This window comes from Porites lutea, chromosome 11 (genome assembly GCF_958299795.1).
Source record: "Porites lutea chromosome 11, jaPorLute2.1, whole genome shotgun sequence".
In the NCBI taxonomy this organism is placed as follows: Eukaryota; Metazoa; Cnidaria; class Anthozoa; order Scleractinia; family Poritidae; genus Porites; species Porites lutea.
The window spans coordinates 16058284-16086110 of NC_133211.1; the positions used below are offsets into that span (position 1 = coordinate 16058284).

Genomic DNA, 27827 nt, shown 5'->3' on the forward strand with positions numbered 1-27827 from the left:
AAACAAGAGTATTCACCCATCATTTGATCAATTCAAAACGATACGAGTTCCACCCGTTGCCATAGAAATGTCACGAAATTCTTGCAATGTGGGAACGCGTCTTATTATTATGGTCTGAGCTTGGTCCCAAGGGACCTGGTGCATTGTTATTTCAACTCGTGAACTGAGCAGTGAATATCCGGAGCGATTTTGCTTCCTTCGATGTTTCTTCTCATGTGTGACTGAAAGTGCTACAGAATGGATTGCGAATTTGAAGGGGAACGCAGATTGGTGTGTAGATTTGTTTTGCAAACGTAATTTGGTTTAGGTTTTTGGTGGAATTTCTTGAGGCTGGTAAACATTGAGCAATTTTCACGTTACAACGTGTGCGGAAAGAAATTTTAGGGTAATGTGCGTTACTGTGTTGATTCGCGAAATCTTCTAACTCCTTTTCATTAAAATTTCCGTGTTTATCGCAGAGGAAACAGAACCGCAGGAATTATAACGACGATACAGATGACATTATTGAAGGAAAGCGTACGTTTAGCGTGGAAGAAAAGCTAAACAGTGAGAAATTTGCCGAGGGTGATTTTGTAAAGAGACTCAGTGGAGACGGTTAGTCCAAAGGAATTATTTGGCTGAATAAAAAAATTGCAGTTGAAAACTCGCTTGCTCACATAATGTTTTATTATTGTAGAAATCAACCTAAAGTATATACAGGAGAATGGTTTCACTTCACCAATTCTAATAAAAAACACTGAGGGACTTGATATGCGGTACGTATGCAATCTGTGAATGCACAAAGCCGATAGCATGATCGTAGGTTTCAGAGAGAATGTTTGTTTCAAGTTGTCCAGTTTCTCAATGTTCTCAAGTAAAAGTTCAATTATATTTACTACATTGTTATTTAGGGTTCCTAACAAAGATTTTACAGTCGAAGATGTGAAGAATTTCGTCGGTAAGCCGTTCAAGCTAATTTGAAATTCTCTGATTACATGTAATATTTTTCGTATATGCCCTCAATTGCATTTGAGCTTATTAAAACTTGCATCGGTTAAAATTGTTGATGTCGGTTCTCTTGTTAAGGCTGTCTGTTGACATTGGTTATTAGGGGCTCGGAGAATTGTGGATGTAATAGATGTCAACACACAGCAAGCTTTGGAAATGACTCTGCAACAGTGGGTGAAATATTTCACCAGCGAACAGAGAGAGGACATTTACAATGTTATAAGCTTGGAATTTAGCCACACTAAACTGGAGGATCTGGTGGAACCACCTCACTTGGTGAGCAAGTTGTATTTTTTAAGGTTTTTTGTTCATGAAAATGTATACTTTGTTCTTTATTTATGGTAGGTTTTCGGAGTTTTGGGCTTTGTGTGTGACTCGTTTACTCTGTGTAGCACTTACTACTATTGGTTGCGTTTTAAACACTTAAACTTAATTTAATTCAATAATTGTTATTTTCCGTTAACATTTCTTGCTAAAAATCGTCTTCCGTTGGGATTAATAAATATCTTTTTGACTGTAAGTGGTTGGTGATGTTTTGAACACCCCAGTTCTATTATCACAAAGCTAACTACATAGGTTGTATTAGTGCCGAATGAAAATTCAGAGAAACTTCCCCAACCAGGGGCTTTCCACATTGAGCTCCCCAAACTCTACTTTGCTCAGCTCATTATCGTGCTGTGATGATTTTAACCGGAAAAGGACGGAAAGCAAAATCAGGAACTATTCATGCCAAGAACTGCTTCTTAGAGCTGAAAGGTGCCCTGGAGCTCTTTACTATTCACACGCCCTTTAAAAACAAAAACCCGAAAACTATGATAAGGAAACCAGAAGCCAGTTTCGTACCTCTGAAATTTTCGGGTTCAGTTTCTTTAATTTTACAACATTTATCCAATGTAGCTTTGTTCTAGTGTTGTAAAGCTACGGCAGGGACATTTTGGTTGCGAGTGTTGAAAGAATTTTGATGCTCATACTCGCACTTTAAAAACGAAGAATAATGAAAATAATTATAAAACCAAATTTCTTCCATATCATCTCGATAAAGTCCCTTGTGTAATCTTCGTCCGTGTACATGTAATAAAAATATATCTTCTTGCGGCGGTTAAAAACACTGTGGCTTCTTTTTCAAAGTGGTGCGTAAATCTTCTTCGTGCAATTTTGTGCGTCACAGCCCGAACTTCTGTTGTGTACATGATTTCAGCGTGGTTTTCAACTTGCTTAAAATTGTACCCTGTGTTTACGTTTAAACATAAAAATTTCCTCGCTGTTCTTCCGATGTATGCGAATTTTATTGGAGAACAAAGGCTTATTCAGCTTTTTAAAAGCTATATCTTGCCGATAACTGAAAATGGTTTTGAATATCGGCAAAAAACGCCACGCATCCTGCAAAGGGGTTTAGCTATGCAAATATGGCGGCTTGATCATTAGTGCCAATGTTGTTCTGAGCCGCAAAGAATCAGATGAAAACGAAATGATGAGGTTTTTGGAGGGGACTTTGAAATTATTTAAAATAATCGTGCTGTCAAGGCTTTCACCATGTTTTGGACACTTGATAGCGTGTCAGGTATACAGGGACAAGTGACTGAATACCTGCTCTCTGAGACCCGTTCACTTGCCGAGTTCCCGCTACACTGGTCTACATAGAAATGGATATAATTATACAGATCGAGCAGAGAGACGGTGATGGCTGTTTAGGCAAACGTCTTATACCCATTTGTGCAATGACTGTTGAATTACCCACCGTAAAAATTAGAATTTACCACTGTTTGGTGTTCACATAGTCCCGCCTCCTGTTGCTTTAATATGGCTGAACTGAAGGGTGGTAACCCTTAATGCATGAACATACGATCTTCAAACTGAACTTGAACATTCCTCTATCCGCGTATCGTATCAGATAAAAATTTTTGCTGTGCCATTTTTTCAAACCTTTCTACTTGTAAATTTTCTACCTGCTTGTTTTGTGAAATACATTTGACCAAAGTTCTACCGGATTATTTTAAGACATTTTTTTCCTACATGGGCAACATAAGGCTCTTGATGCACATTCTATTTCCAATTCACTCGAAGCGTGAATTTTAACACGTGCTTATTATTGCTGGGTTTAAAGTTAGTGAAAGTTGACACAGTATTCAATTTTTGCGGGTAATGTTTGTTCCTTCTTCCATTTAATTAGCAGAAAAACGAACGACCTATGGCGTTGAAAAAGGCTTAAAGCCAATTTTTGGTTACAAATTTGTTTTCAAAAAAACGACTTAATACGGTTTAAATACGAACCAGAAACATTCGAGTATACAGTTATTTGTCTGAAGTACTAGGAGAGATATTTAAAGTCTGCCATGAAAACAGAATCTGAAACGTTTGGTTTTTAGAAAGTTCCAAACTTTCGAGTAACATCTACCCTTTTCATGATTAAAATCCTGCAAAAGGAATTATCTTTTTTAAAAGTTTGAGAAGGTCGTAATAGAAGGAATATTCTCGATTTTTGATCCACAATAACCAAATTTAACAGAAAGGTTTTTTTTGAAACTTACTGAATTTATATTTAAACTTTAAATTATAATCACCATTCCGTAGTTATTCTTACTTATTTACGTCACGGAAATGATAATTTACCACTTTAGAAAATCGTGATTTCAGTGGACGACTACTGCACTTTCGCGCAAGATCTGAAGCCGCATTTAACACTCGTGTTTGAAATGATCCCTTCTATTTTGCTCTGAAATATCAATCTCCAATGTGAAAACGTCTTGCACAATGTTTACAGCTGGACAAAACGAGGTCATAACAATCTTTTTGTATGACTACTCTTTGTGTCTAAAACTTTTACGTTTGCAAGTAATTGCATTGCTGAAATGTAACAATTGATTCAAAGCTACTTAGTACTCCAAAACTTTACCTGATGTAGTTTGGCTATTTTCCCCAGTTGAATAGTTCTTTATTATTTATAAATCTTTATTTTGAATTTCCCATTTAGAGCAATAAAACAGACAAAGCTAAGCTGTAATTGACGCAACGAGAGTTATTTTTAAGGAAAAATTTACGTCTTCCACTGTACCTTGTTCATTAATCTCAGCTTAGAGTAAAATCTAGAAGGTTTAGGAGCGTTTATCGTGTAACTGGATCATATCCTTGTGTTATTAGGTGCGAGTTATGGACTGGGTAAATGTTGTGTGGCCTCAGGATCTCATCGAGCAACAAAGGGATTCAACGAACTCTCTAGCTGATATGAAGTATCCCAAAGTTAGAAAGTAAGTCGTGATTTACTGACTCTAGCTTGCATTCCTAGAATCAAGTTTGAAACTAACGTTTAGAGGCTGGGTAAGAAATCTAATGTTGTGACCATTCAATTGAAACTTGTTCAGCACCTCTCTCTCTCATTAACCTTACAATCTGTATTCGTCTTTAAGAATTTAAAGATGTAATTTGTAATTTTTCCGCTCCAATTTTGATTTTAGTGAGCATCCTGCTTAAATAGTAATACTAGAGTTGATCTGTCCGTGCGCAATATTTCTGAGGCCATTAAGTGGACACGCAGCAGACAGCTAGGCTGTGCGTGTAAACTTGCACAGAACTATGAACTTGATTTGGTTCAGTTTGCACAATTATATCGCTCACAGATATCTCTTGATACGAAATGGTGAATGCGACATATACAAAATCATGAGTGTGAAGTCGAGAGGTTCAATAGAGACTGCGCGCTACATTTTTTTCATGAAGATAAAACACGGTTTCTCATTTTGAATACATCAACAGTTTAGTTGACAAAGACTGAATTAGAATAAATCGAGATCAAGTTTAATCTTAGGGACAATTTGAACAAACCGTGAGAAAGGTATTTCGCTTGAATTTTTGTTCTCAACGTTTATCACTTGTGCTTCAATTTCATTTTCGAGCGTGATACATGGTTTCCTGTAATCTTTATGTGATATATAGTGAAGTGTATGTTATCTATGCGCTCCGTGATTTTCACTCGATTTTACGGATGAGAAATATGATTGCCTTAAACGCAAAAGCTGCTGCAGTGAAGCTAAAAGTTTTTAATGTCATACCAACTGAATGAACATATAGTGGTTGGTAATTCTAGTGCTTGTCAGGTTGGTGTGATTATAAGAAATTCATCCGAATGGTTTCCACTTTTGTTTCATGATTTGGTGTCTACCAACATACAGTGTATGTTTGTACAATTTTTTAAGACACACGTGTTGCGCTAAATTTCTTTATTCTTTCATCGTTGTTCAAGCAAAATATGAGCTGTCTTTGAAAAGCTAAATTCTTTGTACCATAGTAAATCTACCGTGTATATATTGTGGCATGAACAAAATGCTAAAATCATGTGGAATTCAGTCTAAAGTGTTTGAAAATTTGACACGACTTTGTCTCATTCCGCCTTGGTTCCGGGGGACTAAAGTGGTTTACTTGTTATGCTGCTTATATTGTCGCGGTTAGTAGAAGCGGCAAAATTTAGGAGTTTCGTTCAGCGTTTTGTGGTTAACTTCATGTCCTGTTCTATCTAGTGTTCAATAATTTTCAAATATATGTTGCGTGACTTCTCCCTCAATCAACAAACGCTTGCTCATTTCAAACGTGCGATAAATTATTTCCCAAAGTATTCTCCAAAGCCTGCTTCTCTTTCGAGATGTGTCTTTCATTATTAGAATTCAAATTTCCAAGCCTAAAGTATATAAGTGATGCATTCGTTTCAGCGCGTCGGAAGTTTTAAGGACTGAAACATGACGAAGGCAATGAGCTTGGTTATGGTCGACTGAGTAAGCTCGGTTTCTGTTTCGTTTGAAAACTTACTGCTCATTCCTGTCCATTAAGTCAGAGAAAGTAACATTCTCGTTAAAAAGCTAAAGTTTATTTAATTGTTTACTTCAGCATTGTCAAAAAAATAGAACGTTGAAAACACAACGGACGCATAATTCGACATCACCTCTCGGAAAGAGTTTGTTCTTTAATTGCCAAGCAGATTTAACCCAGCAGAATTGGAAATTCCTGTGTTGAAGTCCACCAAATATTTCCAAATCGTTTTAGCGTCACTGAAATAAAAGTAGCCCATTAAAGAAACTTAAGAGGAAATGACTTCTGACAACGGTTATCAAACCGCGAATGTAATCTTTGAGGAATTCAAGTAAACTTGCACATCAACTAGTAATAATTTGTGCCGTGCCCAGTGAGTACATGTAGCTTGTCGGTTTGTCGATCTTCCAATGTATTTCGTATTTAGCATTGAACTTCTTTTACAGTGCCACATTTACAAATTTTATGCCCTGAAGTTTGAGATTGTCCCCCCAAAAAACCAAAAAAACATAGACAACATTCAGTTCATGTAATATTTGGTTTCTCGGCACGTACCCTAGAAGACACGTCTTTGTGACCGACAACAGCTTTTAAAATAAGGCTGCTATTCAAATCTCAACTCACCCTCCTTCAAGAGTTATTCTTGACTAAGGAAGACTTTCCTCATTAGCGGTTTCTAAGTTTTAACTTGAGCGTGAGAGAGGTTTTTTAAACCCAACGTTTGTTAGGTGAGTCTTGATCATGAACTCTCTGATATGCAAAAGCTGCACTACGGCCTTGAGGGTAATTTTCAAGTCTCACTCAGTGGCACGAGTTGGAAGAAGTTTTTGAGTCAAGGCCTAAATGTCTTATGCTCCCGGCTAACCTGTCTTTAAAAACAAGCTGTACTATATTGACCTATATCTCCATTAGTTAAAAAAGACGGCCATTTTGATAAAGTATCTTATGGCGAACATATCTCTAGTCACGTCTGATTATTAAAAGTCAGGACTGCATGAACAATCATATTTTATCTTGCAAACAATTAGCAAACTGTCGTACTCGATATTTCGGTTTGCATGTGTTTCTTTTGTCTGGAGACTCTTCAGAGGAAAGAACCACTTTTTACCAAATAAAATGTACTTGCATCACTTTTTCGGCCGCGCAGTAAATTTGAATCTCAAAATCAAAACTAGAAAACCCACCGTGCGTTGTTAAAAAACCCAGTGTTTATATTCATTTGGCCTGATGGTAAAATTTTTAAATTTAGTCTAACCCCAAGTGTATGCAATGTTAAAGACGTGTATTCATTTGGTAGGATTCCGTTATTTCGTTGTTGCTTTGTCTGCTCTAAACTCTGAATATCTCAGAAAGTACTGTTCGTCGCGAATAACTTTCTTAGATCTTCATACGAATGAGCACATTTTCAGGTTTCACTCACGAACTCAGAAGCTTGTTCCACTGTGTTCGGCATAATAAACAAGACCACAAGAATTGCTGGTCGCTATCTTTCATGCGAGTTATTACGGTTAAGAATTTCATTCACAGACAGAAGTAAAACCACCTTGTTCTTCAATAAACACTACCTGTACCACAAAAAATGTTTGAATGATAAACTCGCATCGACAACTGCAACCATTTCATAGTCTTGCAAAGGAAAAACACGGCTAAAGGAAAAAAATAACGCTCTGTAGCTTTCATTTGACTTGTTGCAGTTAAGGATATTCATTTGCAGACTCAAGATTAGTATCAATTTGTACAGTGTATTCACTATTGAACTGCAGAGGAAAGACGTACCAGTTAGTAGCTTGGGGACATCACCACAGACCCAGAATGTGTAGCTTCAAAGGGCTATGTCACCAGGATAAGTTGTTTTAGATCAATTCTGTGCTGAAGTCACTACTTAGTGAATGCCTTCACCCGTACACTAAATGCTCCTGTATTGTTATGAAAAAGATGTCAAACGAATTTCATCACGGACACTAAACATTATATTTTTTGGGCGATTTTTTGCAGGCATAGCTTTAAAACTTGGAAAAGTTGGGCCACAGTTGGGCCAACTTTTTCAAGTTTCAATCCGAGCACATCCTTGCTATCCGTTGCACCAGATGACACAAATTGATTGCGAAAACAATTTTTTAGCTTTCAAAAAGATAGAAAGTAGCGTGACTTAGTCCCTGTATCTGTAAACAAAGCCACTAGAAAGTCAGGAAAGTCCTTCATTAGCTTTCGTATGTTCATGGTATCATTTAATATATAGGATACAAACTTAATGGGACAGCAAAAAAGGGCTACGGCGTTCGTTGTTTTCTGGTTGTGGTTTAGACTAAGTAATATAGTTGTGACCGTGTTGAAGTGTTGAACGGAAAAATAAACGACTCAATAGGGAAGCATTCCTAAAACTGACTTCTCGTTTGAATGATCAAATGAAAAAGAATTTCGTTCAGAGACTCCTAAGCTAGAGCGTTTTAACATGCGGCGTAATAAACAACATCATGAGAAACTCTTGAAAAGGTAAAACTTCTTTTCATGACTGGTCACAATTACGTAATAGTACGTAATCCACAGACACAGATGCTGTAGAACCCCCGGGGGGAACTGTCTATGTTCTTTACAAGCGGCTTAACCCGAAAAGGGATACCTTATTCAGGCTTCAAGTATATCAAAGGGAAGGGAATTCAGTAGAACCTCCCGGGGCCACTCTCTATATATCCGCCTATACCGTAGGCGGCTCCATCCGAAAGGGATACCTTATTCAGGCTTTAAGACGAAAAAACGCTCCTTATGGCTATATTATTTCAACTTATTAAACGTTAAACGAAAATTGTTTTAAGTGGGTATGTTAAAGGGACACTATTTGTCAATAGAAGATATCTATAATGGGCACCTCTTCTGTCAAAAGTGGTATATAAAAGGGTGAGGGGTTAGACCTCTGGGCGGGGCGGGGCCTCCCCCTATAAAGCTTTGTAGATGAGGTCCCCGGGTGTGTCACGTAATACAGCATAGTAAACGGGAATGCAAGAAATTACTAATTTCTCCTTTCCTTCAGGCCCTGGTTGTTCAGACACTGGATAGCACTATCCACTGGATAAATCACTATCCAGCGGATTAGTGTTAGGAAAATCAAATGCGTCATTTACTGGATAGAAATTTATCCACGTGATAGCGTTGAATATTTTTATCCAGACCCCAGACATCAAACTAACTTCAAGTTAAACGTCATACTCGACAGTTTCATATGCAAACCGGCTTTACTAAATTGAACGATCACGTTTTGTTTTTTTTGTTTAAGAAACACTTTTTAGTCTATTGCATGATGAACAGCTGTAAAACAAAGAATTGCCACTTTGTCTAGCATGACAATACAATATAAAAGGTAACAATGCTGCCAGCATTATGTCACAGGAAGGTTCTACTCCATAACTTTCGAAAGGCCATAGGCTTCTTTTACTGTCTCAAAATTCTTATAACTTCCTCGCACAATGTAATAAAATACTAATGGGTAGCTCTTCGGACGGCTTTTATTTCAGTCGAGTGACTTTGAATTTGATATACCGTGATATGGCACGAGTCCGGGCTTCCTTTTGTGTTTTCGGCACGTGTTAGATGCAGTATAATATAACAGTATTAAAGCTTTTATTTCAGTGGATTCGTTTTTGAATTTTATCTATTGATTGTCGCTAAAAGCAAGAAGTACGTAGGACCGAATGTTTAGCAGATAATACGGGGAACTTTCAGAGTGATCGGCATTCATTTGATTTTTTGGCCCGGGGGTTGGGAGGGGGGGGACTCCCATACAGAAGTGACAGGGATGCTCGTGGGAAAATTCAAATTAAACCCCTAATGGAGACCAATGTGGATGTGGCTCAAGCTTAAACAGACCCCTAAGGGAGATTTCTGTGGGGTCAGTGTCGGGTCATTTTTTGTAAACTTCTTTGTGCACAGTACTAAGCGATACCTGAATGGGCAAATATAGTGACTTTCCATCCCAGACACCCTAAGTGAGAGCAAAATCTGCAATTTACACCCCAAAGCGAGACAACAAGCATCCCGCCACCTTAATATGGGAGTCCCCCCCCCCCCCGGGAGTTTTGGCTGGCGCAATGTATAGCTTAATAAAACAGTAAATTATCTCTCGTTTTTACTTATATCCGCAGAATTAGCTAGAACCACGCATCACGAAATAGTTAGCAGGACAAATACGAGAAAATCCCCACACTGAGTGATTTTATCCACGTTTCCAAAAGTTGGAGATAAACCAGTAAATAGTACTACAGCAAAAGATGTTAGGCAGACTGGAATTTTATCCAACATCCTAGGTTAAAATTTTAGAAATGCATTCGTCGAGTTCTATCATTTGATCGCTGATAGTAATCTGATAACTTGGTTTCCTAATTACGTTAATTTGCCCTTTACTCGAAACAATAACAGGGAAAATGATCTTGATAAAGATGTGACGTTTATTATGTCACAATCTTGTGATGAGTAATAAATCTGATTCCATGACTTGATCTTGAAAGTTTGACCTTCCTGAAAACAGTAGGGCGCTATAGCTACTCTCACACGGGCCACTTCGTAAAACGGAATCCTTATATTTCGATCGTGTGGGAATGTATTTAAAAAGAAAGTTCCTTTCAACTTTATACTTCCCGTTGGCTCGTTTTTCTCTTTACAAAGAAAAGAAAGGAAATTAAAGGAAAAAAATCAGACAGTAGTGAACCGTTTGTTGGACGTGAAGAATCCGTATGATCTGAAGTCCTGAATTCGATTTTGGACTCTCCCAAAGTATTTTATTTCAGCATTTGATGTCATAAAATTCAACCGCAACATTATGTACAGTCCACACCCGATAACTCGAACCCTTGCTAACTTGAACCTCGCGCTAACTCGAACCAAAGTCAATTTCCTCTGGATTTCCTTCGTACATTCACTGTTATTTTACCCTCGGACGGTAACTCGAACTTCTTGCTAACCCGAAGTAATTTTTGTTTCCCTTCAGATCATTTCTACAATATTTTACCCTCGATAACTCGTACCATGTTTAAAGCGCATCACAAATTGATTTTAAAAAATTGTTGTGTACTGTAGTCCGAAACAATGATTTTTTTTAAAAATATCAACCGTATATTCTTTGTCTTTACTTTTTGTTAGTCCAGTGTAGATATTGTCCAGCCCTGTATATTAATCAAGTTTTGTTGTTTAAAATACTAAATTACTTTTTCAAAAATAATATCTCTTGCTGCCCTTGAAGTGAAGGGTGCATGCTACTTGCATTGCATTTCTTCCCCATCCACGAGGTTAGCTGTCGCGCTTGTCACCACTACAATTTAATGTGATTGTCTGAAAACCGTTTTTCCTCATTTCCGGTTTTTGAACTTCCGATAGCTCGAAGTCTTTTTCAATTTCCCTTGAAGGTTCGAGTTATCGGGAGTCGACTGTACGTAATGCAGTACAGTTATGCCAAGATATATAATGCTCAGGATGAGAAAAAAAAACATTAATGTAGTAAGTTGGTAATTTTTCCCTCAAATGCTGCTAGTATCCACGTTCATGAATCATTCTCCGTGAGGGGACAGCTCCCATTATCAGAAACAACCCCTTATAAGTTACTGCCATTATCCATTACACTTTTTCTTCTTTCTGAGGGGGTCGACTTAAGGTAGTTTTGACCCGTTTATTTTTTTGTCAGGTATGTGTTAATGAGTGTGGGCGGCTGCTACACGGACTTTCATATCGATTTTGGCGGAACATCTGTTTGGTACCACATTATGAGGGGCAAGAAGGTGAGGTTTTTTAACTCCTTTACTGGAAATTCGCCATCACAGCATTGTCCGAAGAAAGTGATGCCTCTCGTTTGGCTTACATTTGAATAGTACACCCCCCCTCCCTCCCTCCGTTTCCGCCGTTTACTCATTTTTTATGGCATTACGTAACAGGCCTAGGCTCAATTTTCGCCGTACGCCAGAGTCCGGTCTTTGTTCCTTATCGAGAGAGCTTCTTTCAAAGGGATGAGTGCGGGTTCTTTTTCCCGAACAATAGAGCTGCGAGCAAACTCTCTATTTGGGGGATACCGTGAAAAGTACACGCGCACGCACGCTCGCGTGGCTCGCGCAGGCTACCCGAACAGCCGCTGGTAATCAATGAAAAGGAGTCGTCATAGATCTAAGAAATAAGGTCAAAATGTTCGACTGATTTCACTGCAACGGTTTTGGACATTCATAAAGTGCAGTAAATGAAGGGTCATGCAATCTTTTCTATGCAACGAAACAGACTTTAGATCCATTATTACAAACGAGATGGATTCTACTCTCGTCTTGTTTATTTACCCCCTTCACTTATAAGTAGGTTTTCTGGGAGCTCAACACTTTTGTTCGATAAAAACAAATCCTTGATAGCAACATGATAAAAAAAAGTCGTGCTGAAATATTTGAGGCCATAATATTGGTTTCAATATCATCCGGTTTTGAAGTGGTATGTTTGTAAAGAAACAAGGTCATATTTCCTTTCCTGGGTCATTTTTCCTTTCCCCCATTTTTAGGGGAAGAAAGTGATTAAGCCCCCCTTCCACTTCCTCTTATTAAGATGGACCTTAATTAATCACGACAATAATTCGTGTGGACTGAACCGGTATGGTTTATTCACGTACTGCCAGTTCGGGTTTGCTTTCGATCTTCAGCTACATGACCTCTAACCTCATCTACCTGAGCTTTTCCACTTTACGTTCTAGTTTTTTATGGAGAATTGATAACGTCATATTCACTAATTTAGATAAGCCCCTCGCTTTTCTCAAATAACTCCCGGGGAGCTGTATAGAGAATTTACGGTAATGCAACTTGTGTGATGTTCATATTGTGGGTGTTCTGTAGGTTTTTTGGCTTATTCCACCCACGGAAAAGAATGTTCATTTGTATGAGCAGTGGGTGTTATCTGGAAAACAACAAAACGTTTTTTTTGGCGACCAAGTTGAGAAATGTTGTCGCACTTACTTGGAAACAGGAGATACCTTCTTAATTCCTACAGGTAAGAGGCAATATAAGTTTTAACACTTTTCCATGTTGTCAATAAATGAATTATACTTTTTAAGCCCCCCGTTCATATCAAACTTCCGCGATAACTACAATATATAATCATTTAAGGCCTAGGCCAAACGTCGAACTTTTCATGAAACGAACCAAACTTAGTGAGTTAAATTCAACGCGTCTTAAGTTCGACGTCTGACCCAACAGACGATCCTAACTTAATTTAGGTCGACCCAAATTATTAGAGTTTGGCTCGCCTCATGAAAAGTTCGACGTCTGGCCTAGGCTTAAGTGAACATGCTTCCATTAAAAGAAAAAAACGTAATTTACGATTCAAACGTTAACCCTTTGTGACCATTTTTATGCTTTTCAACCGCTCGGTTGCCTTTTACAGTTTTTGTAGAAACGAACTCTTTTACCGTTCTTTTTTTTCTCCGTTTTTTTTTTCTTGCACATTTTTGAGTTGGTGTTTTTGTGTAATGCATTGTTTTGTTTTGTTTTTTTTTTGGTCAAGTCTTCTTCGATAAACGAGTAAGGCTTTTTCTATCATCAAGGAATGAAAAAGGAAGTTTATTCCAAAAATAGGAAGCGTAAACTCATTGAAAGGCTCGTTCATTCTTCCAACGTTTTTTACGTTCTGTGGACAACTTTGGAGCTTAAACCTCAGCCATATGTTATCAAACTTACAGATACTCGTTTAACATTCCCTCCGTTTTTACTGATTTACTTAAGGAAGTAACTGACCACTCTCTTCCAATTTCAGTTAAGTTTATTATTTTCGTGGCCTTATCCACATTGTAGTTTGCAATATAGTTTTTGTTGTTGTGCGTTTTATGCAGCGTAGTCCCTTAGCGTTCTCTCTTGCCCTGTTGTCCGCGCGAAGCCCGGGAAAGGGTGCAAGTGTCTCTCGGTGACGTCACAACTGACGGTAGAGTCCAGGATCAACCTACGGAGCCGATAACGCCTATTTGCCACTAGCACATCTCCCATAATGCACCTTTTTTGCCCTCCAAAATTTTGCATAACCTTTGTTTTTCCTTTCTCCTGAGTATTACAGCTGTCCCAAGAGAAATTGAAAACAGTGCTTATGCAGCATTTTGGGGGACAAATAAGGTGCATTATGGGAGATGTGCAAATGGCGTATGGACTAGGCTGCAAGTTATGCATTGCAGAGTGAATCTTGTATTTTGCATGTCATGCATTACCATTTTATTGGTTATTCGTGTTGTGCAGGGTGGATCCATGCGGTTTTTACTCCAGAAGACTCGCTGGTATTTGGTGGCAATTTCATTCACAGCTTTAACATCCCAGGACAAATTAAGATCAGCGAGATCGAAGACAGTACGAAGGTAACTTGTGAGGTTGACTACAGAGTTATCTTCTAGCAGTGTTGTTGTTCAGACAACAATAACATATACTACTACTATCTTTATTTAATTCTCGCTTCTCGCGCATTCGCCTTAATTCGCAAAAAGACTTGTTCCACATAATTTACATATTTGTACGAGACAAAAATAGAATGTAAGGCTACCATCTCTCTGGTAAGTGACTTGCGTGAGACTTAGCTCTCCCCTTGGAAAATTGACGTGGAGAATAGACAAGAGGAGTGGTAGCGTCACAGACACTACGTTTGTGAAATTATGGGATCGGTTGGCGTTTCCAGAAAGAACAAGATGAAACATGTTCACTTGCTCAAAATCAGCCTGTTGGTGCAAATTGGCGGGGAGATAATAGGCAACGTCATGCTCCGGTGACGCCATATAAATCTTTCTAAAATAGGCCTGGGGCCCGTTTCTCGAAAGTCCCGATAATTAACGGGCCTGGGGCCCGTTTCTCGAAAGTCCCGGTAACTTTACGGGCCCGAAATCAAATATTCAAATCGAAATATAAAGAATAAGAGCGCGGGTCCTGGCTAGCAAACTACTCCATTTTGTTTCATTAACTGACAGTTTTATCGTGTTAGATGCAAAACTATTGAAACCTCGATCTTTAATGTAAAAGGAGACAGCTTACCGGGTCCGTTAATTATCGGGACTTTCGAGAAACGGGCCCCTGGAGCCCGTTTCTCGAAAGTCCCGGTAACTTTTCGGGCGTGAAATCAAATATTCAAATCCAAATATAAAAAATAAGAGTGCGGGTCCTGGCAAGCAAAATACTCCATTTTGTTTCATTAACTGATAGTTTTATCATGTTAGATGCAAAACTATTGAAACCTCGATATTTAATGTAAACGGCAACAGCTTAACGGGCCCGTTAATCATCGGGACTTTCTTGGGCCCGTTTCTCGAAAGTCCCGGTGACTTAACTGACCCGGAATCATATTTTTAAATCAAAGTCTCAAGAAAAGTAGGGTGTGTTCTGACCTCTAATGAAGTCCATTTTGTTTCGTTAACTAATAACTCTACTGTATAATTTTCAAAACTTTTAAAACTCCCTTCTAAAATGGAAAACAAAACAGCTTAACGGGCCCAGTAATTACCGGGAGCTTCGAGAAACGGGCCCCTGGTTAGCTGTCTCCGTTTACATTAAAGATCGAGGTTTCAATAGTTTTGCATCTAGCATGATAAAACTATCAGTTAGTGAAACAAAATGGAGTAGTTTGCTAGCCAGTACCCGGGCTCTTATTCTCTATATTTCGATGTGAATATTTGATTTTGAAAAGTTACCGGGACTTTCGAGAAACGGGCCCCTGGATCGTTAACGCTTCTGTCCAAGCCAATTTTAGAAGATTTGTATGGAGTCATCAGAGCAACCCGGTGCTTATATCTCCTCACCGGTTTGTACTAACAGTCTGATTTTAAGCAAGGGACTTTTTTCATCTTATTCTTTCTGGTCATTTTGGTGGGTTTTCACGAGAAGCCTGGTGGCAAATTTCTCTAATGAGTGAAGTAGAACTGGAAGTCAAACGGCAAAAAAAAAGCATTTAAACCAAGCAACTTTAAGTTAGTTTTGGAAAGCCGAACTTCTAATTCTGAACCATTTTGCTTTTTTCACCAGGTTCCCCTGAAGTTTCGATATCCATTCTTGCCGCAAATTATGTGGTATGCCGCTGACAAGTATGTTCGGCTTTTGGAGCGAGACATAAAAGAACGAGGTCTAATCGAGACACCGAAAAAAGACTCAAGAAAACAGGGTGCAGAAAATCCCAAGAAAAAAGAAACACTTGGTGTTAAAAGACCAGTCAAAACTGAGAGCGAAGAAAAGAGCGAAGAAACCAGTTCTCCTGCGAAGAAAGATGCTGCTGGAGAAGACGCAACGGGGACGCCGAGCCGCCGAAGATCAAGCCGAGTGGCGAAGAACGAGGAGATCGCCCGCCAAGCACAGGAGAACAAAGAAAAAGAAAAGGCAGTAGTACAGAAAGAGGAGGAGAGTGAAGGAGATAACAGAAAAAAGAGAACTCCTAAAAAAGCAAAGCATAGCGAAGAAATAAACGGACAACACCCCGAAGAAAATGATGAGAATGAGAATTCACCTGAAGTGAAAGAGGAGGAGAAGACTGCGTGGTCTGCTGTCTACCTTACCCGGTTTGAAATGGATGGGTTATATAAGCTAATGCAGAAACTAAGAACATGGCCTCTGGCTAAAAAGAACGTTCCGGAAAAGGTGCAAGATCCTGATAAAATATTGGAGAGACTGGAGGTTTGTGTCACGTGAGCCTCCCCCTTTATTAAATTAAGCTTGATTCGATGAGATCGTATAATCTCTTCCCATAACCCTACGGCCCCAATGTAGACAATCGTCAATCCTTTGGCCCAGCACAACAGAACAATCAGTAGGTGTAAAAGAATGTTCTATTTACTGGCTTTGCTGAAGTATTGGCTGTTTGCTCTTTTTGTCCTCGTGTGAAGGGCCCTCTCCGGCTTAGAGAGAGAGGACGCTCTGGGGGCGAGAATGCACCCTTTATGGCACGTTATGAATCCGCGTATGACCCGTTTCACTGACGTTCGATCCCTCCAAACTCAAATTTTTTAGATAAAGAACGTCTGGGTACGAGTCAAGGCTCTTTTTAGTAGCTTTACATGCCAATGTTTCTTCACTGTGCTTCAAGAAAACGGGCAGTTCATTTTGCTCAAAAATTAAAGCAACGAAAGAATGAATAATAATTCTAATAACAGTATAAAAAAATCGACTTGTATTACGAGAGTTAAACGTGGCAGTCTCCCTGCTGTGAAACTTCCCGATCGAATCGGTATTCTATAATTCTGGTTTCGGTGGAGGGAGTATTTCCAGGGAGCAAAAACAAGTTCAACTCCCAAGTAGACCTTGTCCCATCAAGAAATACGTGGCAGGTGTTTGCTACAGCAAGGAAAAGAGAAAAATTGGCGCGATAGAACTCGAAGGACTCCCTCGCGCACCCCATTTTGCCCTTTCCTCGTCCCTTTCGAATGCCTGCAACCAAGGCTAACTCCCACTATAATCCTAGAGATAAGCCATACTGTTCCCCAAGCCAGAAGTCCAGGTTATTATCACATATTTTCATGGTTAAAACCTAGACTACGGGGAATTCCTCAATTTCCTCGCGGATAGTAGAGCGAGCGACATACACGAGCGGGCGTGAAAAGCAGTTACCCGCGGAAAGGAGGGTCCCCTTTCTTCCGCGTGACGTCTCTTTCCGCTGGTGACGATTTTCACGCACGCTAGCATGTGTCGCTCGTTCTGATAACCCAGCGGGCGTAACGGTAACTCGTAGTCTGTTTATCATCAGAAGTCACTAAGCTTCTAAAACCCGCTCCCCCTCCCCCGCCCCCCCCCCCCAAAAAAAAACGAATTCGGATAACTGCAGAGACAAAAAGTTTTTTGCGCAACAGGGCGTTAATCGCTGCTATTGTATTCTTTGTGTTAACACCCGGAAAAAAATATGTCCTCTTTCACTTGGATACGGACCTCCTTAAAAATCGGCCTGGACTGTGTGCATTTTTACACCAGTTTTGCGTTGTTCACTCAGGAGTTGCTTGTCCTCCACCGAGATGACGATCCAGCTCTAGCAGCCTCGGGTATTCAGTATCTGCTACAAATTGACCAACCTCAGGTAACGTAATATTCCTCGCAGCTGAACTGTCACGCAATATCTTTAATTGCTATGAACAATTCTATGTACCGAGGGTTGAGCACATAGCGTGAAAACGCTAACAAACCAGCGGGCCTCCTGACGTGACCAAAACGATAAAATATATGCAGTGAAAATGACCTTACAATATATGATTTAAGAAAATTGCTAAAAAGTAGAAAAATCACATTGAACATGCATTACAGAATACAACGATTTAAAAACTGAAGAGTTCTAAGGTACTTTTCCAAGCCTTGTTAGCAAGCTCGAGTAGACATGTAAGATAAAATTCGAATCCCTCCAGTTATCCCACTACAATGAACGAAGGGCAAATCACTTTCTTAACTGCCCAGCCGAACAGTTCATTTGGAAAAGAAATGTGCTTTCTCGAAGGTTTTCGCTAAAAACTCATCACTGCCGTGCATACTATTTAGAAATCGAAATTAGAGGTTCTAAAGAGCTGCATACTATCCGATCGACTTATGTGACTTGGCAGTCCTGAGTAATAGTGAAATTCGCAATACGAATGAACTGGTCTGACTGGCTAGTTCTGAGCAATGTAAATGCCCTAAGACTCTTAATAGCTCTCAAAACAAGAGTACAGCAACACAGTCCCGTGTTTTCTTGCGCTTTTATTGGATAACTAAGAAGGGTTCATGGTATTTACTTGCTTTTTTCTCTACAGAAAAAGTCGGTGATGAAAAAGCACGTATCCAGAGGACCAATGATTGGTACAAAGGTCGGCCCAGGAATAAGACGTCGACGCACTCGATGTGGGCAGTGCGAGAATTGCCAGCGAGAGGACTGTGGCGAGTGCAAAACTTGTAAAGATATGAAGAAGTTTGGAGGACCAGGAAGAATGAAACAATCCTGTCAACTGCGAGTTTGTACTGATGTACGATCAACTGTTATTTGGCTATAATACGGGAGTAAATAGAGATAGGATTGAGGCTTCAAAGGAGGCAGATTACCTCTTAGTTTGTTAACACCTTTGTGGCCATTTCGGGTGCCCTTTTGTGGTCCTTTTTCTCTTAAGATTATCAAACATCGGAATTTGGGAAACAATCGAATTTTTGTTTTGTCAAATATTGTAAACTGACGAATGGCACCATATAAACGGACAGATGAAGAGGTTTTTATTGAATGATCCCTTAAGAGGATTTCCTCCCCAGACTTAGACTTCCTAAAGCTGTCTTCATGAGTGGAAGATGCTGCATTTTGGACGGTTTATTTCAGAAAGGAAGTTGAAAATATTCATCACTGCTGCCATTATACTCCCGTAGAAGTCTTTCGATTCACTCTCAGTCAATTCGGAGACGGGTAATATAGATTGAATTTGGAGCCTAGACGGAATCCCCTGGGGTTTTGGTGGTACGGTCAAACCCCGCTAAGCCATAGTGTCCGTATTAACGGAATGTACTATTAAGCGGATTGAATTTAGAGGAAATGTAGGAGATTTTTTTTCCCCAGGGACAAATCAAACTGTCCGTGATAATGAGGTGTCCGTAAAGCGGGGTTCGACTGTACTTTGAACGGAATTATTTGCAGACGGGAATTTAGGATTTTTGTTTAATTTCAGTTTCTTGCTCGTTAAGGGTGAAAAGTTTATAGAGTCAGTTATTTGTTATTTCATTACAGCCCAACTTGCCAACCTGTGTGCGCTGTTTGGTATGCAAAGAAGTGAACAAAGAAGAGCACCCGTTAATGGAGTGTAGGCTCTGTGGTGAGATTGTTCATCCATCCTGTCTGGGTGACACCAAGGGGCGCTGTAAAATGGTTACAGAGATTAACAACTGTTGGGAGTGCCCCAAGTGCTGTAAGGACTCATCTGTAAGTGTGTGTTACAAGAGTTATTCACTAAGTTAATATTTGCGGGATCGTCTTATCGACTAGACTTTAGACTACGAAAGGTCGATTGTTTTTCCCGAAAGATAGTAAATAAGCAAAACACACGAGAGCGCGGGGTATCCATTCCCCTTCCCGGCGCCACCCCCCGCGCGAGGAGAACTAGTGAAAAGAGAACTGGTTAAGGAAAAATAGAGCCAGTCAGAATTATGCGTTGCATGTACAGCGCATAATTCTACTAATGAACAAACTTTGCCCGTACTGTGTTATTTGTTTTCTTCCCCTTTTCGTTTCTCCACGCGGGAGGCTTATGGTTGCCTAGGGAAGTGGGGCGAGGTCCAGTCACAGAACATAGCGATGATTTGGCGCTCAAATGAAAACTGCTAATTTTTACCACACAATGCATAAGGTAAAACAGAGGCTGAACACTTAAAAAACAGCGTTTTGGAAATATTTTTAGCTCTTACTCACGCAAAAGTACTGCACCCTATTTTCAAATTAAAACGAGGAACACGCAACTTTTTCTGACCTTCTTATACTATTTTCTCTCTCTAGGCTTCGTCTGTCGGGGATCTACAACTCTCACCTGCGAAGAAACGAAAGGTAATAACAAGCCCACTGCGAAAGACGCAAGGGCAGCTAATCGGGACAAAATATCCACGGGCGAAATCATTCTCAGCAAAGTTTGTGAGAAGAATGGTAAAACTTCTGGGTACTTCCTGTCACCAAACCAGTTTCAGAAGCATTTGAATTCCCGGCTTCTGATTGGCCAGGAAATGAATCATAAGCAGGGAAGGATCCAATAGCCTGCTAGCAAACGCGTCTCCTTTCGCGTGCTGCTTTAAGAGCTTGCTCGTGGGCTAGGGATCCAAACGCTTAAGTGTCCAGCTGCTCTGCAGTTCCTCCTGCAGCACTTTTCGTCCTTAACAATCCCCTCCCAGTCAGCTGCGCCAGGGTTCCTTGCTTTGTTCGCTTCTCTTGTGGTTTTGTTTTCTGTTTTTTGTATTTGACTTTACGAGATTAGTGTTAGGATTTTAAATAACTCAGAAATGCTTTCGTCTCATCAGTTACATTTTCTCTTACCATAGGCAAGTCCCTCTAAAGATTCTTCAAAAAAGGTATGTCACTGGTTTTTATTCTTTTCTTAACGGTGAACTACAACTAGAAATATACGTCGAATTAACTGAGGAGTTTTCAGAAAGGTTGGAAGGCTGGCAATTATTTTACATCCACTTCATCTCAGAAATTCTTCCGTTCTTTAAGAAATGAACAAAAAGATCACATAACGTGCAGAAAGATTGATTTGTAGGCTTGTTTACGGAAGATTGGGAAACAAGCGAGTCCACAGAAAATGCGACGCGCGTGAAATATATTCGTGAGAGGCGATTTTTCTCGCGCCAATTCTATCGCTCGTTCTACTGCCTCAGAGCGAGTTCTCGTAAGTCTCCTCTCACTTTATTGGTCAGGAGGAGATTTTCATTTCCGTTTGTTTCGTGGCTGTTTTAGATTAAAAGAGGGCATCATAGTGGAAGTGAGAAACAGTCGGTAAGTGATAAGTAGCATTAAGTTGAACTGGCTCCATAATACAGACTGGCTGCTTTTAAAAAACAAATACTAAATTAATTTATTCTTGACCAGATTTTATGCTTTTCGAAAGACCAGAAGAGTAGTCAAGAGTGCAAAAGGATTGTTGTTTAATCGACTCGAGCGTATCTCACGTGCAATTTCATGATGCGAATGTTGCATAACCTCGTATAATACTTTTTAAGAGGATCGCAGCCTCGTTCCCAGGATCGTATTGTCCACTCTCCCTCCAGGAGACGGAAAAAAGAGAGACACTGGGAACGAGGTTGATAGGATCGTTACCTGACGATCTAAAAGGACATGCGCTTGACGCTACATGCATAATAAGACCTGTTTCCTAAAGTTCTCGTGGATATGTGTATAATTACAGCTACTTGTTAACATCCTCGCAAGTAAGACTGAATTACGAAAGATTTGCTCGTACTAGTCTCTTTTACGTGGAAACGAGCCTCGATAAAAGCGTTCTGATTGAAATCTTGAATTTGTACGTCGCATTTCAGAAAAACGATGTTAGAGATTTCTGACTCGTGATAGTGTCGAGCAGTCTTGTAAATGTCACTTATTTTCCCATACTGCTGTGAGACTTATGTCTGGTCATCTCTTAACGCAGAAGGGTTTGTGAACCTTTCTTCAAGACTTGAATCACCAATCATCAAGTTAAAAGACAAATGGACTGACCGAGCCATTACAGCCCACGTCTGATTAAAAGAAGTCAACTGACGCGCAATTGCAACTTGTTGCTTAGTACCCAGTGCAAATTAAATGCGTTAATAAACCATTTCCGAAATACCCCGATCCTTTGCTTAAAAAACGACGATAAGTGCGAAGTTTCTGTTATAAATACTTTATTTTCATGCAAATAAACTCGTTTGTGTATCTACGGTTTTACACTTTTGAATTGAGGAATTTTGGATTTTGCACTCGGAAGTAGCCGATTGCTGTTTCTCAGCCTGCGTTGATGGTGGTTTCGTTTGAGCGACGTAAAGAAGGAAGCTTCATTGGCGTCGACGCCACGAAAACAAGGGGTGAAATCGGGAGAAGAATAATGAAAGAAAGGAGAAACTTTCCCCCTCTTCATATCGCTCATGGCTATGTTCGCTAGCTGTTAAGTCAGTTAGCGAGGTCGGCGCTGTCGATTTTGAAGCGACTGAAATGCGACGTATAATCCAGTCTCCATTTGATCGTCGTGCTTTGAGTCATCAAGTCACTCTCTGTGGTTTAAGTTTTAAGTCAGAGAGTGACTATGGCACGTGTTAAGTTTTATTTGTCATGTTTCACTTATCCATGTCATTCCCTACGCTGCATTCACTTTTCCGGTGGCTGTTCGGCTTCCACGAGAAGAGGGACTGTACGTTTATAGACGGCCTGTATAACAAAGTCAACTAAAAACTCATCTCCAAACTCATTTTCCTAATCGACAGGATGACTGTGCTGCTAAACTTTCGCCTCAGAAAACTCTCGGGACAGCACCGCTAAGTATGTGATACAGTAGTCAGATTTTCTGTGTAGTGATTGTTGTGACTGCACTAAGTGACAAATTTGGAACTCAAGTTCGGCCATTTTTGGGATTATGTGCCCAGCCGAGCCACCATAATGGCTACCTCTTCTCAGCGGCCGTACATCACCATAAGCATATTTTGTTCTACACTCCGCAGAGGCTCCAGTCATTCAGCCAGAAAAAAGAATAACAAGCGAGATCGAATATTCAAAACAGGCGCGCGCGGGCGCGGACCTCGAAGAGCGAATTCGCTACTTAGCTTTAGAGACGAGAAGGACACTGGGCCGAGTTAACTTTCGCAAAGACTTCTGGGACTGTTACTTGGGACAGGGAAAAAATTGACCAATAGCTGACCGGCGGGTTCCCAGTAACTATCCCAGAAACAATTGCGGGACATATTTCAGTTCCAGTTCCCTTCTCGTTCTAAAGTGGCGAATGAAAAAGAGAGTCTGGAAATTGCTCCCCCCAGAGTTCCTTGCGCTAGCAGTAAAGGGGCCTCTGCGAAGGAAGGGACTATTTGCACTTCACCAAGCACTAGATCAGTTGCTTTGTCACGGACATTCTTAACCCCTTCACTGCAAGTTTTTCCTGCCACGGTAGTCCACTCAAAAACATCGCACAACTAGTATTCAGCTGTCAGAGTGGTTACGGTAAAGGAATTCTTTGACAGACTTTCGAATTGGGTTTCAAGTCGTGTGGTTGAAATGGTCAACTTGATAACCGAAAAGTCGTCATAAAGTAATTTTAGGGATCCTTCATAATGAGAAATGAATGTCTATGCGTTGGGGACTGGAGCAAGAGTACGTACAAAGAGCGTGGTCACTTGTTGCAACCAGTCGAGAGTCAGCATTTCGCATACCCAAGATCTACGAAGTCTTATCTGAAAACTCGACTAGTTTTTTACCGTCTTATGAACATTTTTCCAACAGCTGAAGTTGTTCTGTTGCCTCCCCTGACGCCGTTGTCCGAAACGGCTTAAAATGAACGGTTTCGAACATTTCCACGCGTGTACTCTAGGCCCTGCAATAGCCATAGTGCTTTCAATCCTATTACCGACCGAGACCGACATTCAAGGAAAAACGTAGACGAGAAAGGAGCAGTTACATGTAAGAGCTTAAGTGTGAATGGTTACACTTGAGATTGTTATTTATGAAAGCGGTTTCACGAAGGCAGTGAAGGGGTTCTCATTCATAAGCACATTGTGAAAAACACATACAACCATTAAAAATAGTAACATTAATGATAAAGACAACGACGACAACGTGCTGATTATAATGGTAATGATGGCAAGTGTGATAGTGATAACACTAATAATAATAATAATAATAATAATAATAATAACAATAATAAATTTTATTCAAACATAATTTACAGAAATATTTGAAGTAAGAATTAAGCACTATATAACATTAAGAATTATATAAATCATAAAAATACAATCACTGTGTCAATAATGATTTCCCAAATACATTCCTTGCGGCTCAGATGCGATCAATAACTCTTGCAGGCAAGCCAGAGTTTTAAATTAAGTCATTACAAAAGAGCATTATCCGCCTCTGATATTAAAAAGAAACAAGCTAAAAAGAATAAAATCTCGTATTCCTAAACGGTCCTAATTCTATAAAAAGTTCTTAAAAAAAATAAAAATATATATATATAGTAATAATAATAATAATAATAATAGTAATAGTAATAATAATAATAATAACGATGGTAGTAGTTCTAAAATAGTATTAGTTGTGATAACAATAATGGTAAAGTTATAATGACAATTAATAACGATTATTTGACAATATTTTTGTATTTCTTGCAGAGGAGCAAAATGGACAGCAGCGAGTCCTCAGAAGAAGAAAGTGATCCAGAATCTATTGCTACTGATGATGATGAGAATGAGGAGGAGGTTACTCCTCCATCTAAGCGCCGCCCTGTTGTAGTGCCCAAACTCCCTGTTGGTCCCCCGCCGGAAGTGAAACCCAAGCGCGTGGTTCGTCCGTGCCCGATTTCTCCTCCGCCTCAGTCTTTTATGTTAGTAAATGACCAAAATCATGTAATGGACCGTCAGCTTTGGCTTGAAGTGTTCAGCTTTCTCTCGCAACCTGAGTTGTGCGTGTGCATGCGCGTATGTCGTACATGGAACCGCTGGTGCATGGATCGACGGCTCTGGTCAGTTATTGACCTATCAGAGAAAAAAGTCGTCAGCGCTGCTGCTCTCAAGGGAATTGTTCGACGTCAGCCGACCACGCTGAACCTTAGCTGGACAAACGTTACATTTCAACAACTGAAGTGGCTGCTGAACCGCCTGCCGAGAATCCGGGAGCTTTATCTAAGTGGCACGACAGAAGCCACAGTTTATGCTCTCTCGTCTGTTGTGTGCCCTCGGCTCAAAGTCCTTGGACTAAGCTGGTCCGTGGGAATCACTGACTCGTTGTTGAAGGAAATCATCTTGCCTGTTTCTGACTCCCGCGCAGGTTCTGTGGAGAGCAAAAGCTCGTTTTACAGGCTAACTACTTTATTTCTTTCCGGATGTGACGTGACCGGGTCGTCTCTACGTCTTTTGGTTCAGCATTGCCCGGATTTGCGCAAGCTCGATTTGAGCCTCTGCCCTGGAATAACTGATCAAGATATTGAAAGTGTCTGTGGCCAGGCTTTGATCAATGAGTTCCTTCTTAGTGGTTGTGCCAGTCTCACTGATAAATGTTTGTCTTTTTTGAAGCTTTTCCCTTCCATTGCACGCCTTGACCTTCGTTCCTGCACTGGCGTTTCGACTGATGCTCTGCAAGAATTTGTTAAAAACTCCAAGGATGACCTCAAAATAATGGATAAAAAGCTTATTGTAATTAAGTAACTTTAGCTGTTAGGCCAGCCAATTTCTCTTACAGTATAGACTATCAAAACAAATAGTTTTACTTCGTTTACCTATCCAACACTCCTTCTCTAACTCTCCTACGTCTGTCATTGTTTCTACTCCCCTCGTTTAGTTAAGTATTATTGTTTTTTGATTTTCAACCGCTTTACTCGTACAAGAGAGAATGCCTTCTTTCTGTTAAGAATGCTTTAAAGCACAATCCTAAAGACAACCAACATGTCATGTGAAAAACTTGGAAAAAAAAAAGATTGAACCATGTTTAAATGATCTTAATTTCTAATGGAGTTTTTTTATGACCACACTGTACAGTTTTTCCACTGATGGGAGATGAGATGTTCTAATTACAGTACATTTTATGCTGCCTTGATACCAGTTCCGGATTTGCCATTTCATTTTCAGTAACAGCTGAAATACGACTTTTCGTTAGTGGTTAGTCCTTTCAAAGGCTGATAGATTCACGGCCTCATCATTTCTCCTACTCCACGCTTCAACAAACTTAGTTTTGCTGATTCACGACATTCTTCTTCATAAACGCCCAAACGTTTGGCCAAATACGAAAATTTCATACCAATACCTATGCGTTTATATGCAATCCGCCAAATTACGTGCACTTCAGGCATGATAAATTGAAACATATCAATGATTCCAAACGACTATGGCCGAATTAGTAAGGTGCTATGTACCTCGCGTAGGTTCGGTGTGGCTGCAAAACATTTACGGCCAAGTTGTGACCAGTTGCATGTTTAGACAGTCTCTTTTCACATTTTGTCTCATAGTTACAGCATAGGTACGGTTTCAGTGACATCGAAACCTTATACAACTGGCCTTACACTTACATTTGATCTGTAGGCTGGGCTAATGCAAGAAAAAAAAATGAAATCTAAGTTGTCGTTACTTTAGAATGGTATACCATCTTTGTTATTTTCAATCATTCATTGTCCCGCTTCTCCATGTGAATTGTTTTTACTCTGACATCTCATTAGACGTTAGTATCCACATATTTGGAGGTCAGAACCACCTTTTATAGTGGAACGTAATCAATCCTTCGAGAAACTACACTACACGGCTTTTGTACGATTTTTTTTGAACAAAAGTTTATTGAAGGCGTAGATGGGATGAACTTAATAAGGCTTTGTTCTCACTCTTTGATGTCGCAAAACTGACAGCAGTTGTTGGTAGCGGCACTTGGCATTTGGATGAGAACTTTGTAGACTGCAAGTAGTGTGTTATTTTTTCTTCGAATATAGTGGGGTGTCACGCGTATCACGACGCGGGAGTGCCGCGTGTAGAGCTTTTAGCCTTTCAAAACATCCTTGGTTTCTCTGCCGGCATAAAGTTTTTTGACGCTCATGTTTGGAACGTTTCAAAGCATTAAAATGCAGATAGTATTTAAAAACGTTAACCGGCGTCTATCAGTTTTGTTTGCAGCTCGTATGAATGTCTTTATTGCGGAGTGATTTAGTAGTGACTGGTAATAGTACTGAAAAGAAACTCCCAATAAAAACATTCTCCACATTTGTTTTCGTTTTACCATCCATTTTTCCTCTCGAATTTTAAGGTTATGATTACATCCTCCTGAGATAGACTTTCAAATCCATTTTTTCCTTGGAATAGAAGTTTATCCCGTCATTATCATGTAAACGTAGCCTTCGTTTTCTATTTTAACCCCAACCGTTTAGTCGGGCGAAAAACACGGATGTTATCACAGGCTGCTTTCCGTCATATTTGGACGTCCCTTACTTACCGGTATGGTTTGCTGTAAATTTTGCTGGCTTGATTTCAGGCATAATATGATCTTTATTGTAAAAGGTTACTTTAATTCATATTTTTAATGATCTTTTATTAACTTTTGAGTGGTGAGTTAGAATTTTGTATTTCAACATTTTGTACATTGCACTAGTTTGAAGAGCGAACTTTTAACTTATAAATAAAACATGTCCAATAAAATCTGCTGTAAAGTTGCAATTACCTTTAAGTTATTAGCAATTAGTTGCTTCCCATGATGTTGCTGTACTTTTGGGTTAAATTTTGTGTCTTGTCCTTTTGTATTTGAGATGTAAAATGCAGTTGAAGGGATCACATTTGTATTTTATAGAGAAGATCTTTGTTTCTACAGCTGGGATTTCTTGCCTTTGATAGAAAATTTCAGAGATTGACGACTCTTAATGTTTGTTATATTTAAGCAGTCAACTTCAGGGGGCGTGG

The 27827-nt window shown here is 39.7% G+C and overlaps 1 protein-coding gene across 3 annotated transcripts; it reads left to right on the forward strand.

Annotated features, from left to right (window-relative positions):
• On the forward strand, window positions 1–27597 carry LOC140951577 (lysine-specific demethylase 2A-like). 3 transcript variants are annotated; one of them, XM_073400858.1, is made up of 17 exons: window positions 2–270; window positions 459–594; window positions 677–755; window positions 891–937; window positions 1091–1263; window positions 4126–4232; window positions 11453–11546; window positions 12630–12783; window positions 14016–14131; window positions 15780–16421; window positions 17728–17811; window positions 18515–18724; window positions 19468–19659; window positions 20230–20277; window positions 20763–20792; window positions 21181–21219; window positions 24570–27597. In XM_073400858.1, the coding sequence occupies exons 1-17, from the start codon at window positions 238–240 to the stop codon at window positions 25599–25601; spliced, it is 3216 nt and encodes a 1071-aa protein (XP_073256959.1). In that variant the 5' UTR covers window positions 2–237; the 3' UTR covers window positions 25602–27597. The 3 variants fall into 3 exon arrangements, with proteins under 3 accessions (XP_073256960.1, XP_073256959.1, XP_073256961.1); XM_073400859.1 differs by lacking the exon at window positions 21181–21219 and having other exon boundaries at window positions 1–270; XM_073400860.1 differs by lacking the exons at window positions 2–270; window positions 459–594; window positions 891–937.
• Window positions 27598–27827: the final 230 nt, after the last annotated feature.

Coding starts and splice junctions, on each gene's coding strand:
- LOC140951577 (XM_073400858.1), top strand. CDS start 238: ATGGATTGCGAATTTGAAGGGGAACGCAGATTG. Junction 938..1,090: donor AGATGTGAAGAATTTCGTCG/GTAAGCCGTTCA, acceptor ATTGGTTATTAG/GGGCTCGGAGAATTGTGGAT. Junction 19,660..20,229: donor AGTGCTGTAAGGACTCATCT/GTAAGTGTGTGT, acceptor TTCTCTCTCTAG/GCTTCGTCTGTCGGGGATCT.